The 17,808-nt window shown below is 46.1% G+C and overlaps 1 protein-coding gene and 1 pseudogene across 2 annotated transcripts; both read left to right on the plus strand.

Annotated features, from left to right (window-relative positions):
- Positions 1 to 4,455: 4,455 nt before the first annotated feature.
- LOC310770697 (N-lysine methyltransferase setd6-like) lies at positions 4,456 to 9,316 on the plus strand (annotated as a pseudogene). The gene is made up of 9 exons: positions 4,456 to 4,476; positions 5,123 to 5,203; positions 5,552 to 5,696; positions 6,363 to 6,504; positions 6,794 to 6,988; positions 7,409 to 7,538; positions 7,781 to 7,976; positions 8,684 to 8,820; positions 9,128 to 9,316. The product of its transcript is annotated as an N-lysine methyltransferase setd6-like (transcript).
- A 198-nt stretch (positions 9,317 to 9,514) lies between these two features.
- LOC310770699 (histone-lysine N-methyltransferase, H3 lysine-36 specific-like) lies at positions 9,515 to 15,643 on the plus strand (the record flags this gene model as incomplete). Its single annotated transcript, XM_083663429.1, has 12 exons — positions 9,515 to 9,607; positions 9,718 to 9,768; positions 9,887 to 10,118; positions 10,622 to 10,778; positions 10,877 to 11,082; positions 12,355 to 12,467; positions 12,563 to 12,832; positions 12,985 to 13,101; positions 13,222 to 13,363; positions 13,543 to 13,652; positions 13,980 to 14,187; positions 14,877 to 15,643. 12 exons carry the CDS (start codon positions 9,515 to 9,517, stop codon positions 15,641 to 15,643), a joined length of 2,466 nt encoding a protein of 821 aa, XP_083519555.1.
- Between the last annotated feature and the right edge of the window lie 2,165 nt (positions 15,644 to 17,808).

The following is a 17,808-nucleotide window of genomic DNA, read 5'->3' on the forward strand; positions in this document are numbered from 1 at the left end:
TATCGTTGCCACTCTAATATGTCAGACGGTTAGGCATAAACGTTGCCATATGGCCGTGGTTCACCGGTGCCTTTCGGGTCGCCCTGTGGGGTGCTCCCGGCAGCAAGGTCGGTTGAATGGAGGCACTAGTGAGAGCTTGAGTTCGAAACGAAGTAAAACGTTAGGGTTGTGCTACAACCCAGGTTTTACGAGTGAGAACGAGAGCTCTCACTACCCAGCCTTGCTGTGTCGATGCGTCACGGGGTGCGTCGGATCTCAGCGGGCTGGAAGAAATTAGAGTGATTATTCCCTGGACTGGCAGGACGTGACGTAGTCACGTGGATCCGTGTCAGTCCCAGGGGGTACCACGCCACCTACGGGTGGGTGGTCAGGTTTTAATGAAAAGTAATTTTGGAGCAAAATAACAGTCTTCCATAGGGCTGCGTTGCAGCGTTTAAGGCACTAGTGAGAGCTCTCGTTCTCACTCGTAAAACCTGGGTTGTAGCACAACCCTAACGTTTTTGTGAACCTCAAGTCAAAGCCTTTTCCCCCCAATATTGTATTTTAATTTGTCAGAACAGTGCATAGACAAGACCAGTGCTGACCAATTTGGGGCCCGCGCTCTGTTTGTTTTGGCCCGCCACGGATTCGGGACTTTTTTTTTTTTTTTTTTTTATACCACAATACATTTTAATGTAATTCCACAACGTTTATTTTTGGCCCTCGGCCCTCCACCCAGATTGAGTTTTGGCCCTTCATGGGAAAGAATTTGGGCACCCCTGGACAAGACAAACAAACATGCTCAGACACAGGGCGGGGGGGGGACATATTATTGACATTCAATATTACAACATGATTACCAGCCGCATAATGTGCTTATGAGAGATATTGTGCCTGGGATCCCACGCAAGGGTCCATGACAAAGCAGCCGGGCGAGTCACCCCATCACCCCGTCACCTCATCAAGGTAGGCTAGAAACGGCTGTCATAGACTTTGATACAAACCTGGGAAGCTGTTCTATGAACATTCAGCTTTGGTTTTGCTGCTGCAACATGGGACCCACCAAACTGAATTAGATGAGAGAGAGAGAGAGAGAGAGAGAGAGAGAGAGAGAGAGCGAGAGAGAGAGAGGGAGAGAGAGAGAGAGAGAGAGAGAGAGGGAGAGAGAGAGAGAGAGAGAGATAAAGAGAGAGAGAGAGAGAGAAAGAGAGGGAGGGAGAGAGAGGGAGAGGGGGAAGAGAGGGAGGGGAGAGAGAGAGATGGAGAGGGGGAGGGGCTTGTTTTGGGTCTGTGTAGACACTTTATTAGCAATACAAAATAACAGGTTTTTGTGAACATCAAGTCAAAGCCTTTTCCCCCCAATATTGTATTTTAATTTGTCAGAACAGTGCATAGACAAGACCAGTGCTGACCAATTTGGGGCCCGCGCTCTGTTTGTTTTGGCCCGCCACGGATTTGGGACTTTTTTTTTTTTTTTTTTTTATACCACAATACATTTTAATGTAATTCCACAATGTTTATTTTTGGCCCTCGGCCCTCCACCCAGATTGAGTTTTGGCCCTTCATGGGAAAGAATTTGGGCACCCCTGGACAAGACAAACAAACATGCTCAGACACAGGGGGGGGGGGGGGACATATTATTGACATTCAATATTACAACATGATTACCAGCCGCATAATGTGCTTATGAGAGATATTGTGCCTGGGATCCCACGCAAGGGTCCATGACAAAGCAGCCGGGCGAGTCACCCATCACCCCGTCACCTCATCAAGGTAGGCTACAAACGGGTGTCATAGACTTTGATACAAACCTGGGAAGCTGTTCTATGGACATTCAGCTTTGGTTTTGCTGCTGCAACATGGGACCCACCAAACTGAATTAGATGAGATAGAGAGAGAGAGAGATAGATAGATAGATAGAGAGAGAGAGAGAGAGAGAGAGAGAGAGAGGGAGAGAGAGAGAGAGAGAGAGAGAGAGATAAAGTGAGAGAGTCAAGATGGACAAGAGGCTGTAGGACCGGTTGTATGATTGGTAACACCCGGCAAATTTTCTCCATTAGCAGTGCTGGGTTTCAACAGCTACTGAATATGTTGTGTTCATGTGCCATGTGTTGTGTACAGTACAAGCAAACATGGTAAGGAAATTCCACTCATGTTCTGATACTGCCCCCTTGTGGGTGAAGTATAACAAAGCGAGCATCCACAAACTTCAAGTTGCTTATAATGACTGACTGCATCGGACTGTTGCAGAGTCAACACTTTTCAGCTGCTCATGAGAAATCTGTTGATGTACAAGTTTATTTGTGAACTGAATGTTTCACAGAATGCTATTATCATGCTGCTGAGTATAATCCTGCTTTTAATGATGTGACTCACATAATGTGGACATTTTGCTATAAGTGCCTTTTATAGTTTCACTGTGCTTTTAAAAAGTATTTTCATTTAATTGTTGTTTGTTTTTTTATGGACTAATGTGTTGCGAATCAAAGTTGATTGATTGATATTACAAGATAATTACAACATTTCTGATCGACCATTATTATATTTACCATAGTCAGCTTCAGCTATATTCAACAGAGTACCACAGGGATGACATATTTTTGCAGGCGGAAGTCCCGGACTTCCTGGATCTTACGGGGGAAAGTCAATGAGCTTTTAGAATGGGGATTTCACTTAAATGCATCAAATAAGGTCTGTGGTTAACAAAAGTTTCTGGAAGCGATAATTTGGGGTCAGCAGGATAATCTTCACCAACTTGAATCACTTTTAGGACTTTTGAAACGTAAATGCGTTTTTTAACGAAGCCGTTACACTCAGCGTCATCAATACTCACCAGCGTGTGTGTGTGTGTGTGTGTGTGTGTGTGTATGCATTTTTTTTCCCTCTATAGGGGAGAAATTAATAGTTAGAACACCAGAACAAACAATATAGCCTGTAACCTTATAAACATGTTATAATAGCTACATTTCAGGATTGCCCGACTATAAAACTCTTAATAAGGGTTAACATAATAGAATAAAATCATAAAATGATTAAATTTGTTGGATTAAGAAGGACAAGGCTGCAGATATATCTCGGGGGGCCTGTTCTTTCTTGGAGTATTGCTGGTTGGAGCGAGGGGTTCAGCTCAGCTTTGTTAAAGTACTTTTTTCCTAAAATAATGAGTCTTTCCTCTAATGTCATCAGGCCAGATATCTGGTGGCAATAGTTTGTGTTAGTATATCTGGGGAGCCTGTATGACATTCGTATTGCAATATTTTGGACAGTCTGGAGTTTTTTCAGTTCTACTTTTCCTATATTGCACCACGCCGGCATTGCATATTCAAACAGCGGCCTAATGTAGGCTATGCCTGGAAAATATGAATAGCAATTTCGGGTTTAGCTCCACCATGTTTCCTGCACAGCACTTTAAGGTGGTTCAGTCAGAGGCTGACCAGTAGTAGTAGTAGTAATCTTGGTACCTTGTAGGGACAGCTCAGGACGGACAGTCCTCTTCAGTCCCTCTGTTCCTCGGAGTGGATAGAAGGGCGGAGGGGATCAGGGAGGCAGGCTGTTACACTCAGCATCATAACCCTACTCACCAGCGCGTGTGTGTGTGTGTGTGTGTGTGTGTGTGTGTGCGTGCGTGCGTGCGTGTGTGTGTGTGTATGCATTTTTTTTCCTTTTCTTTTCTTTTTTTTTTCTATAGGGGAGAAATTAAGAGTTAGAACACTAAAACAAACAATATAGCCTGTGACCTTATAAACATGTTATAATAGCTACATTTCAGGATTGCCCGACTATAAAACTCTTAATAAGGGTTAACATAATAGAACAAAATCATAAAATTAACCTTATAAACGTTATAATACAATCCAGGATTAACCGGCTATAAAACTCACCATGAGGATTGAAATGATAATAGAATAAAACCATAAAATCATAAAGTGATTAGGCTACATTTGTTGGGTTAAGAAGGACAAGGGGGTGCTGCAGATATATCTCGGGGGGCCTGTTCGTTCTTCGAGTATTGCTGGTTGGAGCGAGGGGTTCAGCTCAGCTTTGTTAAAGTACTTTTTTCCTAAAATGATAAGTCTTTCCTCTAATGTCATCAGGCCAGATATCTGGTGGCAATAGTTTGTGTTAGTATATCTGGGGAGCCTGTATGACATTGGTATTGCAATATTTTGGACAGTCTGGAGTTTTTTCAGTTCTACTTTTCCTATATTGCACCACGCCGGCATTGCATATTCAAACAGCGGTCTAATGTAGGCTATGCCTGGAAAACACGAATAGCAATTTCGGGTTTAGCTCCACCAGAGGCTGACCAACTGTAGACAGCTCTTTATATAGCGCAGGTGACGTCACACGTATGAACTCACCGACGCCCCGCCCATTGTAGTATATATATATATATATATATATATATATATATATATATATATATATATATATATATATACACACACACATATATATACTCCAACACAGCCGGAAATGAGCAATATTCCCTTCAAAGTATAAGGTATATATATTTTTTAACATCGTTTCATTATTATTATGCCTTTATTTTGAAAGCAATAACCAGGGGAAAACCCCCGTTTTGTATTGTGGCTGGCTTGACGCTGGTCCCCATGATCTCCAAAACAACAATAAAGTAGGAGAGAGAAAACATGGCGAGCGGAGAGGAGGCCACATACTTTGAACTTTGATGTAGCCTAGAAAGTTCGACAGCTTGTCTACCTGCCAATTTGTGTGAACTAGCTCATCTTATCTAGGCCCGTTTCACAGCAACCGTTTTGACGTGGCAGCAGGATGTAAAGCAAGCAGGTATAACCTATAACAGTAATGAGGGCCCTGGCACTGGAACTCCTAAATGGAATTGAACCATTTGTGTGTGTGTGTGTGTGTGTGTGTGTGTGTGTGTGTGTGTGATACCTGTTTTACTTCCTGCATCAAATTGTTTGCTGTGAAATGGATCCTAGCCCCATAATGTTACGCTATGTTCTCCGTATACACTCTGGAACTAGCGTCACACAAACTTCCATAAGTCAGTTGGGGGACTCGGCTGTTCAAAACGCTCTCCTACCCGTCTCTGACGTCCGATTGCAGATGCAAAGATATAATGATGTTTATAATATCCATGTGACTCCATTGCTGACAGGTAGACGAAGGCTCAGAGCTCAAGCCTCTGCAGAACTTTCTACAATGGTGTGACCGAGTCGGCCTAGTGCTCAGCAATAAGGTCATTGTTCTCACAATTTACACAATAATCTCAGATATCCTTTTATGTATGTAGGCTATTACTTAACCCATTGATACCTGATGCAGCATTTGCGTGTATACATCCCTCATTTGTGTGTGTATCCCTTTAAGACTGCGAACCGCATTCACGCGGTTCGCGGTCTTAAAGGGATACACACACAAATGCTGCATCAGGTATCAATTTTTTAATCTGTCAAATCAACATGTATATATGTCTGCCTGAATCTGTCATTCAAAAGAGGTAGAGCCTGATATACAGTAGGTAGAGCCTGATATAGGTGAGCGAACATCATTCCTTGAGCTGGACGTGTCTCTCTCTCCCTCCCAGGTGTATGTGAGCAAAGAGGGGACAGTGGCAGAGTATGGCATGCTGGCTAAGGAGGACATAGAGGAGGGGGAGGTTCTGTTCACCATCCCCAGATCTGCTCTTCTCCACCAGGCAACAACTAAGGTCTCTGCCCTGCTGGAACAAGGTGACAACAAGCAGGGGAAGAAAAGCATGAACGGACCTATATACTGATATTTAACGAAATTGCTCACCCTAAAATCCAAAATACATATTTTCCCTCTCCCCTGAGTTGTTATTTATCCATCTAGAGATCATTTTGTGTTAGTGGCGCTCGGCCTGTGGTGCTCAATTTGCAAAAATAAAACATTTGAAAAGCTCAACAGCAATGTCTCTTTCCAGAAACTTTCCAGAAATTATGACCCGGTTACTCAAGATAATCCACGGACCTTGTTGTGAATGTGAGCAGTTTCATGTAGGAACTATTTTCTTTTGACCAAACTACACCCACTAGCTGCTAGCTAGCTAGTTCTGACATGAAACTGCAGCTAGCAGCAGCTAGCTAGTGGGTGTAGTTTGGTCCAGAATAGAAAATAGTTCCTACATGAAACTCTCTATGGAAAAATCTTTAGGGCCGATATCTACAAAACTCGGGCAACTAACACAAAACAATCTATGGATAAATAACACTACGGGGGAGAGAAAAAATATGTATTTTGGATTTTAGGGTGAGCTGTCCCTGCATTGGATGTATCATGATAAATACCATGTATGTAGTATTTCTTCCCCCAGCTACATGTGCGATTGAGGCTGATCTCACTGTCTCTACGCCTTCTCTCTCTCCCCTTCCCAGACAGGGCCTCTCTGGAGAGCTCGTCGGGCTGGGTTCCCCTGCTGCTGGCTCTGCTGTATGAGTACACGAACCCGCGGTCCCAATGGAGTCCCTACCTCTCCCTCTGGACTAACTTCAGGGCGCTGGACCAGCCCATGTTCTGGTGAGGAACAGTCTTCAATCAGTGTATACGTTTCCCAGCAAGAATGTCTACCTCCTGAATTGATTGGTTTGAAAGTAACAAAGCAAATTTACTGATGTAGATGTAAGCTATATTATGGTGTTTCTGCACTGCACTTCCCAGAGGTCAGCTGTCAATCAAACAGTGTCTCAATCAAGCAATCAATTAATTAATGAATTCCAGGCCTGTCTAACGTGTTTAGAAGAATGCTGCTGTTCTGCGCTCAGTATTTGAATTCTAGCATCCTTCACTTGATTGCTTCTTGTCACAGGTCCAGAGAGGAGAGATCCAGCCTGTTGAAGGGAACATGTGTTCCCTAGGCGGTGGACAGAGACCTGGCCAACATCCAGAGGGAATACACAGACGTGATCCTGCCCTTCATCAGCAGACACCCGGATCTCTGGAACCCCAGCACACACACCCTGGAGCTCTACACACAGCTGGTGGCCTTTGTCATGGCCTACAGGTTAGCAGGCAAGAGACCAACCGCGTTTGGGTTAGGGCTGGGCATTTTAAGTCAATTCAATATTCAACTACTCTCATCAAATTTTGATATATCATATTACTCAAGTACTTGCAAAACATACAGTATAATTAATTATCCTCCTGGAAACACACAGGCGGAACTAAAGTTTGCCTACGCCAAACAGTTAATTTTGTCGGTTGACTGAAACACACAACCAGAACCAAAGTTTGGCTACTAATTTCATAGGCTATATGCCTGTAAGAACATCTCTTACCATCTCATGTTTTCACCTTTATGTCAATTGGCCAACAACAGAAAACGGCGGTCTTCAACTCCCGGTTCTGAATGAAATGACAAGTCACAGTTACAATCACAATAAGGGAATCTTCATCTTCACCTTCTCCTTTCTTATCGCTGTAGTTTCCAAGAGCCCCACGAGGAGGAGGAGGACGAGGAGGAGGAGGCGGCCCCCAACCCACCGATGATGGTTCCTATGGCCGACATGCTTAACCACGTGTCGAGTCACAACGCCAATCTGGAGTACACACCGGTGAGGGGACACGCCCACTTCGTTATAATTAGCTGCACGCACGCACAACCTCTGAGTGTCACTCGCCAAACGTCAAATCTAGTCGCCAATGGCGCTTGACGGATGTTCATTTCGGGCCCTGCTTTCTTTTAATGAGTGTCCAACTATGTCTTTCTCTCTGTCTCGTAGTCTGAGTCCCTTCTTTTTCTGACCCATATCCTCTCTTCTCTCGTTCGTTCTCTTACATCCTGTGTCTTTCTCAGGACAGTCTGAAGATGGTTTGCGTGCGCCCCATTCGAAAGGGGGACGAGGTATTTAACACCTACGGCCAGATGGCCAACTGGCAGCTGCTGCACATGTACGGCTTCAGCGAGTCGTACGCCAGCAACAGCAACGACACCGCCGACATCCCCATCACCAACCTCTATAGAGTCTGGTCCCCTCCGGGACTGTCCTACAGCAGGTCAGTGACAGTCAATACAAATACCAATGCTCTCTGTCCTTTTCACACCATATCAGCAGGCTGCAGTCTTAGGGCCTGTGTGTGTCCACCTAGCATCTTTTTCCGACGTTAAACGCTGGGAGTGCGCTGGGGAGCGCTGATCCCAGCTCACAATATACAAGGAAGCAACGTTAGTTCAGTGCGGTAGGAGCTTGATAGCTGACAGCTAGCAAGCTAACAACACAGGTAGGTAGGCTACGCTATTAAAAGCAGTAAGCACAACACTCACCAGAAATATTAAGTGTCTAGCCAATCTGCTCCCACAATTGAGCCTTTCTGTCTCTGTTGCGATAGTTTCTCCATATGATTAGTTGCCAGAAAAGCAGCACCCGACACCAGCGTCTTTCTGAAAAGTTAAATTATTCTCAGCTGGGAGCGCTGGGAGCCGGCGCACAAAAACCCGGAGCGCTTTGAAATAGACGCTGGGTGCAGCGCACTTTCTATAGACGTCCGTGTGCGCTCGCATACGCTCTCCCCCCATTAGAAACAACTGAAAAAAGATGCTGGACCTGAGGAAAAGACGCTAGGTGGACACAGGCCCTTAAAGGAGAATTCTGTTTTTTTTACAACCTGGACCTTATTTCCAGCTTTAAATATGATTTTTAAGTCACCACAAGTCAGCCTTCCTCTAAAACGTGTCCTCTCCCTCCTGCTCTCCTCCCAGGTGTTCAGTCTGATCTGGACGGGCAGCTGGTGGAGGAGAAGTGGCGGATGCTGTGCGAGACGGTGGGAGAGGACAGAGCCTTTATCTTCGGCAACCAGGGCTGCCTCACAGACACGGAGCTCCACACCACGCTTAAGGTGAGCGAATACACACAACAGTGCTGTTTACATGTATTGCCTGCATTTGTACTCAAGTACCGGTACTGAATACTGGACAAATCTCCTTAAATTGCTCTGGCATTCATTTATATTTCATGAAAAAAGCATCTCAATTGAGAGCCTTGCAGATCGCCTCGCAACGCTCTATTGATACAATTGATACATATATACATATGTATATATATATATATATATATATATACATATATATATATATACATATATATATACATATATTGATACAATACTCTATTGATATTGATACAACGCTCTCGCTCTGCTGCAGAGACCCCAGAAAAAACCCATCTACCTCTCAAATCTGGTAAATAGATACTTCAGTGTGCTGCGTATTGTCATCGTCATCTTAACTGTGCTGCGTATTGTCATCGTCATCTTATCCAGTATCAACTATCCTGCAGTACCATGTAGAATAGGTGGCCGCTGCAGGCCACAACTCTTTATTGAGTTTGAATAAGTAATGCACACAGTAGTCACATGACCTTTGTGATATTCTTTATTGAGTTTGAATAGGTAATGCACACATTAGTCACATGACCTTTGTGATATTCTTTATTGAGTTTGAATAGGTAATGCATACAGTAGTCACATGACCTTTGTGATATTCTTTATTGAGTTTGAATAGGTAATGCACACATTAGTCACATGACCTTCAATGAACCAAGACCGAAAGAGGCCGAGGAAGCTGTCCCACAAGGTTCTGGAATGCACCATAGAAGAAGTGTCTGCTACTCCTCCAAAGAAGAAGGTGTGTTGCCGCTGAGAAAGAGACGAAGAAGAAGAGTTCCAATAGACAGTTTGGAGTAGTTTTGAAACTGTTGCTGTATTTTCACAACCTGTTCTGTCTTTGCTTTCTAGGAGTCAAAGAGAATTACCTCAGAGGTCAAGAGGGTCGTCACGGACACTCAGGTACACAAGAGTACACAAGTTGAAAATTAACCCAATAAAAAAACATGTTAGTTAGTACCCAAACAGTGTGATGCCACAATTATACACTCATAACACGATGACACCTTGCCATGGACAGGTTGCATCTGTGAAGAAACAAAAGCCTGTGCCCAGCACATCGTCTGCCCCGGTCACTGCGGTCCCGCAGCCTCCAGAGAGCAGCGATGTCCTCCTCGTGGCCGCGTCTCCCAGCCCCCCAGGCTGTAAGACCCCCAAGCAGGAGGCAGACACGGAGGACTGCAGCATCGGGGACAGACAAAACGTACCCAATGGAACACTAACTCCCAAATCTGAGGTCTGCACGTCGCATTGTTCAGTCAGTTCAATTCATAACGCTCGGTGCTTATGGTCATAACTCGTCTTATCTAAAGGGAAACAGAATCTTTCGTTGGAGGCCTTTCTTCACTCTGCATTCCTCATCTCTCTAGGTGCTCGCTCCTGGTCTCAATGACCTTGCTTCCTCCAGTTGAGAGCTACTGTATTTCCACAGGGTTTTTATCAGGATGTAATCTGGATAAAGTCATTCATCCTTAGATGACTGTAACTCTATTCTAGCATCGATCAAAAGTCTCAAACTCTCGCATCTCTCGTTTTACAATGTAAAGAAGATGCTGCGTGTCATCACCGGCTGAACAAGAATGTCTGATGTTACAAAACAAATTCCTGCTTTTTCATATTAGCAGCGCAAAAATGAGCCACAAAATACAGTTGTGCACTGGTTTTGTTGAATAGTGTAAAGACGGTAAAGACGGTAAAGACGCTTTCCACTTTGTTGCCGTCTCAGTGATGTGTTGTGTCTTGCTGCGGCCTGCAGGGGGCAGCCTGCTGTGCTGTGAGGCCTGTCCTGCTGCTTTCCACCGGGAGTGTCTGAGCATGGAGATGCCCGAGGGCAGCTGGTTCTGCAACGACTGCAAAGCTGGGAAGAAGCCTCGCATCAAGGACCTCCTGTGGGTCAAGTGGGGACGTTACAGGTAAGGAGAGAGAAATAGTCTCCCCCTGTTATTGATAGTGGTTCTCTTCTCACCAAAGGCTGATGAACATTTGACCCTGGGGTCTCTCATTGCTCAAGGTGGTGGCCCGCAGAAGTCTGTCTCACCAAAGACGTCCCAAATAACATCTTGAGGATGAAGCATGAGGTGGGAGAGTTCCCGGTGCAGTTCTTTGGCTCCAAAGACTTTGTGTGGACGTACCAGGCCAGAGTCTTCCCCTACATGGAAGGAGACACGCAGAACATAGAGAAGATGGGCAAGGGTGCTGATGCAATCTACAAGACAGGCATGTAGCCTATTAACTCATTGAGTGCCAGCCACTTTTGGAGAACGGACGCTCCCAGTGCCAGAGTTTCAGAGCGTTTTCAGTGATTTCTCGAGGCCCACAGAATATTGTGTGATATTACTATGTAAACACTGAACACGCACAAAGAACGATGAGACTCTATTCTATCATCTGCAAAAAAAAGTTTATTGATCCCATTTTCCGTTCTTTAGTTATGAGCCGGAGAAGATAGCTTGATTCATCCAAAAATAGCAATTTTTTTCTAGAAGCTGAGATAATTGGCCTTTTGTGAAATTAATCATTTCAAGCACATCACTGACTCTGAAGCTAATCTTTTCTAATGTAGTCACACCTCAAAAATAATTTCCTTCAATAAAACAGTTTAGGCCAGGGAATTTTGTTTGGCAGAATAATATTTTTAGCTACAACCAGCAGCGCTGGCCCCTGCGTGCGCTGCTGGTTGCAGCTTCTTGCTGGTTTTGATTTGCTGCTGGTGGGCATCGGATATTCTGGCTTGCGTTTGTCAATCCTGTCCTGCTGCCTGGGTCTGTCTGGGTGTTGCGTGCTGCTCTGCGTGCCCCCCCCCCCCCCCCCGCCCCGCCCCGCCCCGCCCCGCCTCGCCTCGCCTCAACTGCACACTCCTCCTCCTGTCTGTGGTGGCTCTCTGCTGAGTTTGCTGTGCGCACAGTGAAGGGTGCGGACAGCCAGGCTTTTTTACAGCGTTCCGCGTGTTTGTCACCGGCAACGATGCTTCCAGTTGAGCATAATAACAACTCCACGGTGTGGATGTGCGGATTTGCTGTCGCAACCGACACGGAGCGGCTCAATTGTGGGAGCAGATTGGCTGCTGCAGGCACAGCTGCAGTAACGTGCTTCAGCATATCGATGCATACGGATGCGATGCGATTTCCGTTTCCATAACGACTTCTTCTTTGTTTTTTCCTTGCCTTTCTGTTATGTGGAGAGCACTGTCGCCACCTAAGGGTTCTGTAAAATAGGTTAGACACATCCAATAGCTATAATATTTGTACATCAGAGGCAGAAGGCTTTGATCGACGCCCCACCGTCAAAAAACGCAATTGACGAACATGTCCGTCCTTGGCACTCTACGTTACTATTTGAAATGACGAACATGTCCGTCCTTGGCACTCAATGAGTTAACTGTCTTTTTTTGCAAGTGCTCGATTGAAAATGTTATTACACATTTTTAGTTCAGTTGGCTCAAGTTATTATTTTAAATAGTTTAAGTAAACACTGTATCTGTTCTTGTAGCCCTGACTGAAGCAGCAGAGCGCTTCAAAGAGCTGCAGGCGGAGAAGGAGATGAAGCAGCTTCAGGAGGAGAGAAAGAATGACAAGAAACCTCCTCCATACAGACACATTAGGGTAACAGCGTATCAACAAAAACACACTTTGTTAGACTGACCAATAATAACGATAACATGTGACGCTTAAGAAAAAAAACTGTGCCATTGTCTCAGGTGAACCGACCAATCGGCAAGGTGCAGATCATCACGGCCGACCTGTCGGAGATCCCGCGCTGCAACTGCAAGGCGTCCGACGAGAACGCGTGCGGCGGCGACTCGGAGTGCATCAACCGCATGCTGATGTACGAGTGCCACCCTCAGGTGTGCGTGGCGGGGGAGCGCTGTCAGAACCAGGCCTTCACAAAGCGCCAGTACACCAGCGTGGAGATCTTCAGGACGTTGTCCCGTGGCTGGGGCTTACGCAGCATCTGCGACATCAAGAAGGTAGGCAGCCCGGGAGAAAGCCGAGAGAATATTTTTGATAAATGTGATATGAACTATCCACATTTTCCTCGTTCCCTTCTGTTTGACCATCTCTTCTTTGCTCGCTCGCTTCTCTCTCTCTCTCTCTCTCTCTCTCTCTCTCTCTCTCTCAGGGGGCCTTTGTGAACGAATATGTGGGAGAGGTGATCGATGAGGAAGAATGTCGAACCAGGATCCGACATGCTCAGGAGAACGACATCTGTAACTTCTACATGCTTACACTGGACAAGGTGAGTCTGAGTCAAACAAAACAACGTGGTGCACGCCGGGGGAGCAGCACACACCATTTGTCATTCAAATGAAATGCTCGGTGCGTGTCCTAAGCCTACACTTGTACGTTGTTATGTCAGGACCAGATCATCGATGCCGGGCCCAAGGGCAACCAGGCTCGCTTCATGAACCACTGTTGCCAGCCCAACTGTGAGACTCAGAAGTGGACTGTGAACGGGGACACCAGGGTGGGACTGTTCGCTCTGCAGGACATCGCAAAAGGTCCCAACTCGTTGTCTTTTTATTGATCATATTATTATATCATATTATATTATATTATATTATATTATATTATATATTATATTATTGATCATTTATATTATCAGTGAGTAATATCAGAATGCAGATGATTTTTGTTATAATCTGAGTACAGTGTGGAGCTAATGCAGTACATACAACAGGTGTGGACCTGACATTCAACTACAACCTGGAGTGTCTTGGCAATGGGAAGACTGTGTGTAAATGTGGAGCGCCCAACTGCAGCGGTTTCCTGGGTGTCCGACCGACAAAGGTGAAGACTCACATTTCAACACTTTTAGCTCGGCCTGATTGTGATATTGCTGTCAGACTACACCAAATACATAAAACATTTGGGAAAATAGTAAAATTCCCCCAAACTACTGTATCTCTGAACTATCTCATTAACCAGATCACACACATTTAGGCTATTCTATGTGGTCTCCTTTTGATAACTAATGTAATATTGTTTCACTTCCATTCACTGAGCCTCCCCTGAAACTGCTTGGAGGCAACCCCCCCCTCCCCCCGGGGAGGCCCGCCTCCCACTTTGAAAACCCCTGTGTTAGACCATCTTCTGAGCGTCTTTGTCCATGTGCAGAACCAGCCGTCTGCAGAGAAGCTGAAGGAAGGCAAGAAGAAGGTCCCTGGCAAGAAGAAGACCAAGCAGGAGGTGACCAAGGAGAGGGAGGACGAGTGCTTCAGCTGCGGCGACGGGGGACAGATCGTGTCCTGCAAGAAACCCGGCTGCCCCAAGGTCTACCATGCCGACTGTCTCAACCTGGCCAAGAGACCTGCAGGCAAGTGGGGTGGAGATGCTTCATTGTATCACATGCAGTTCTGCCAAGAAGGCTTCGTACCTACTATTATATTATACTACTAAAAATCTGTGATTTTTTTTGTGTTTTTATGACCAAGAACAACACTGGCAGGTCTCTGGCACAGCTGACAGTGGTCTGTAACTGACATGAATAATGAAATCACATTTTCACAATAGAGACACTAGCTGATTAGAGTGGGGATCCAACTGAGAATAGGTCATACATCATCATGCAAAATATTGGAATAATAATACTGCTTTGCCATTTGCTTTTTTTGGCTTTAGAACAAAAAGTTTTGCAATGCTGATGTCTCACTCATACTAGCACGGACCTCCATCAATGAACAGTTGAAAAAAGGTCATCATTTTGGCGTTTCTACAGCAGAATAAAATGTAACAAAAATTGCGGTTCATTTTTCTGCCCCCACGACACATGGACACATTTTTGTATTATGATATATTGAATTTCAATATATTGTCCCATCCCTAGAAGCCAGAAATCTCAGCACCTGGCTAAACCATTGGTAATCATTAACAACCCTGGCAACCCTCTGCAGTTTATTAATGTCATTTTTATGCTATGGGACAATAAACATTGTATTTATTGCACCTTTAACCTCAAAATGACCAAATCATGTTGGCTTATCATGATCAATAAGCGTGAACTTGTGTCTCCAGGGCGATGGGAGTGTCCGTGGCACCAGTGTGACGTGTGTGCTAAAGAGGCGGCCTCGTTCTGTGAGATGTGCCCCAGCTCGTACTGTAAGGAACACCGTGAAGGCATGCTCTTCATCTCCCGGCTGGACGGCAAGCTGTCGTGCAGCGAGCACTACCCGTGCGGCGCCGACCCCCTGGAGCCGGGCGAGATCCGCGAATACGTGCCCGACGACGGGAGCCCCGGGGCCGCTGAGGCCCTGCCCCCGCCTCCCTCCCTGGTCCCCGAATCCAGAGCCGACTCTGCCGCCACCGGCCTGCCCTCCTCCCCCCCCGACGGGGAGGAGCGGGACCCTCCCCCTCGCCTCTACATCAACACAAAGACCGCTACCTCGCGTTTCTTACCCTCCAGCAGCAGGTCCTACCTTGCGGACAGAACTGAAGGGTTCTCCTCTCCTTCCTCCTTCTCCAAGGGCGAGAAGGAGGACGGCGAGGTAGAGGACGGGGATTTGGACGAGTTAGAAGTGGAGGAGGAGGAAGATGAGGATGATGAGGACGACGACGAGGACGACGAGGACGAGGACGGCGACGACATCGAGGAGATGGAAGTCGTGGTAGATGAGGAGGATGAGCAGCAGTACGGAGGTGAACTGGTGGGGGAGGAAGAGGAGGAGGAGGAGGAGGAGGATGAGGAGGGGGATGTGTATGACACTTGGGGGGACTACGTGGGGGACGACACCGAGGAGGGAGAGGTGGACGAGTGGTGGAGAGTGGAGGACGATGACAAGTGAGCCGGCTCGCCTCCCTCTTCGGACTCGGCCAATCCGCTCCCTCGAAGCCACTCTGCTCTCGACAGAAAAACTAAACGTAGGAAAAGACTATACAGTAGAGTTTGTTGGTTTGGTACCTAGTTGAGTTTGGTACTCTCCCCTCCTCTCCTCTGGTTCCCCCTCTCCCCCTCTGCTCTCCTCTCTGGTTCCCCCCCTCTCTCTCCTCCTCTCTCCCCTCTCCTCTGGTTCCCCCTCTCTCTCCTCCTCTCCCCCCTCTCTCTCCTCTGGTTCCCCCTCTCCCCCCTCTCTCTCCTCTGGTTCCCCCTCTGCTCTCCTCTCTCCCCTCCTCTCCTCTGGTTCCCCCTCTCTCCTCTCCCCTCCTCTCCTCTGGTTCCCCCTCTCTCCTCTCCCCCTCTCTCCTCCTCTCCTCCCTCTCTCTCTGGGGGTTCCCCCCACCCACCCCCATCTGCGGTCGCCTTTTATACACGTCCCAAACAACGCAGGACAACGTGATTGGCTGGCTCAGATACGTATCGTCGCCGTGAAGTCACATTTTCGAGCAGCCCCTGTCAGCCGACAGCGCCCCCTCCCCGTGCGGCTGAATTATGCTCACCCTGCCGTGAAGGGCGCGGGGGTGGAGCGAGGGGCGGGCGCGTCAAATTACGTAAATTTGTTGGGCGTGGTTATTCGCTAGCTCCAACGGCCGCTCGCGTTGTGCCTGATTTTTTTTCTAACAGCGCGAGCTTCTCTCCAAACATGTCCGCTTTCGAGCCACTGAAATCAGTGATTTCTAACCCCACATAGGATAAGCAATAACCACGCCCTGTGGCGCCGGGATTGGCCAGGAGCAACACTGGAGGGCACGCAGCACAGCGATTTCATGAACCAACTGAATAGCTCTTGAGAAAGGACAGCGATTTCGAGAGCGGACATTGAGAGCGGACATTGAAATGAATTATGGTCACCTTAGCATAGTAATAATAATAATAAGCATAATAATTGTAATCTACACAATGTACACAATCTACAAAAACATGCAATAATATAAACGGTGTTGTGTTCACGTTCATAGCTCATATAATATAATGTATCATATCGTTAATTTCAAGCTCGATTCTTACCCAGAGAAAAGGTAGCCTACAGCACTGAAAATATAACAAGCAATAGTTTTTTAAACATCTTTATTTAAAAAGATGAAAAACCCCAGGTGCTTTAGTCCCAAGCTTCAATGCTCCTGGCCAATCCCGGCGCCACAGGGCGTGGTTATTGCTTATCCTATGTGGGGTTAGAAATCACGCTACGGAGACAGGAAGACAGCAGAAGACCCGCCCCTGTCTTCCGGTGGCCTGTGCTGCAGTGTTTTCGTAGCACAGCACGGGGCTATTATTACTTCCGCCCATAGCCGGAAAACTCGGAGCGAGGTTTTTCCATCCAGGCTAGCTAAGATGGCAGTATATTTATGTATTTATTTTCTACTTAATGTGATGTGTGTGACATTAAAACAAAACAAGAATTAGCTGAACACTGCAATAAAGACTTCAGGCCCCCCCCCCCCCACCACACACACACACACATAAATAAAGAGAGAGAACAGATCACATTGGAAAAATACATAATTAGTCAAATAAAAGATGACACGCTGGCTGGATCAAATTAAGTTTCAAAATATTAAATACATCCCCCATACATCATGTAGGATGGATTTGATGGTAGCCAAGGTGAATGAGGTGGGGGGCGACCTGTTGTCGGCCAGCCAGTAACTGAGCCGGTGTCTCACTCGACCCTACATGTTATTAGATCTTATAGTATTTTATTTATTTTATTTGATTATTTTTTAAAGTATGTTTTTTATTAGGATTTGATGGGTTTATTTATTAATAGCACAAATTGTCTTTTATCTTATTTTATGTTTATTTTTATTGGTTATTCACTGTGCCCCACTTTCCCATATCATTCTCCCCCCTGCGTGGCAGGCACACCCACGCATTACCCTCAGACTCTGACAAGTGCTTGTGGCACTCACACTATCACACACTTACACACATCCAGACATACACACAACAGTACACATTTTATAACAGTCATCACGAGGAACGCAATGGAAATAAGCTGTCAGCTTTATTGCGTTTTTATCCTTTTGATAATGGTGGGCCTGTGTATGTATATATGTATGTTGTATATACTGT

This window comes from Poromitra crassiceps, assembly GCF_964638095.1.
Source record: "Poromitra crassiceps genome assembly, contig: HAP1_SCAFFOLD_179, whole genome shotgun sequence".
Lineage (NCBI taxonomy): Eukaryota > Metazoa > Chordata > Actinopteri > Beryciformes > Melamphaidae > Poromitra > Poromitra crassiceps.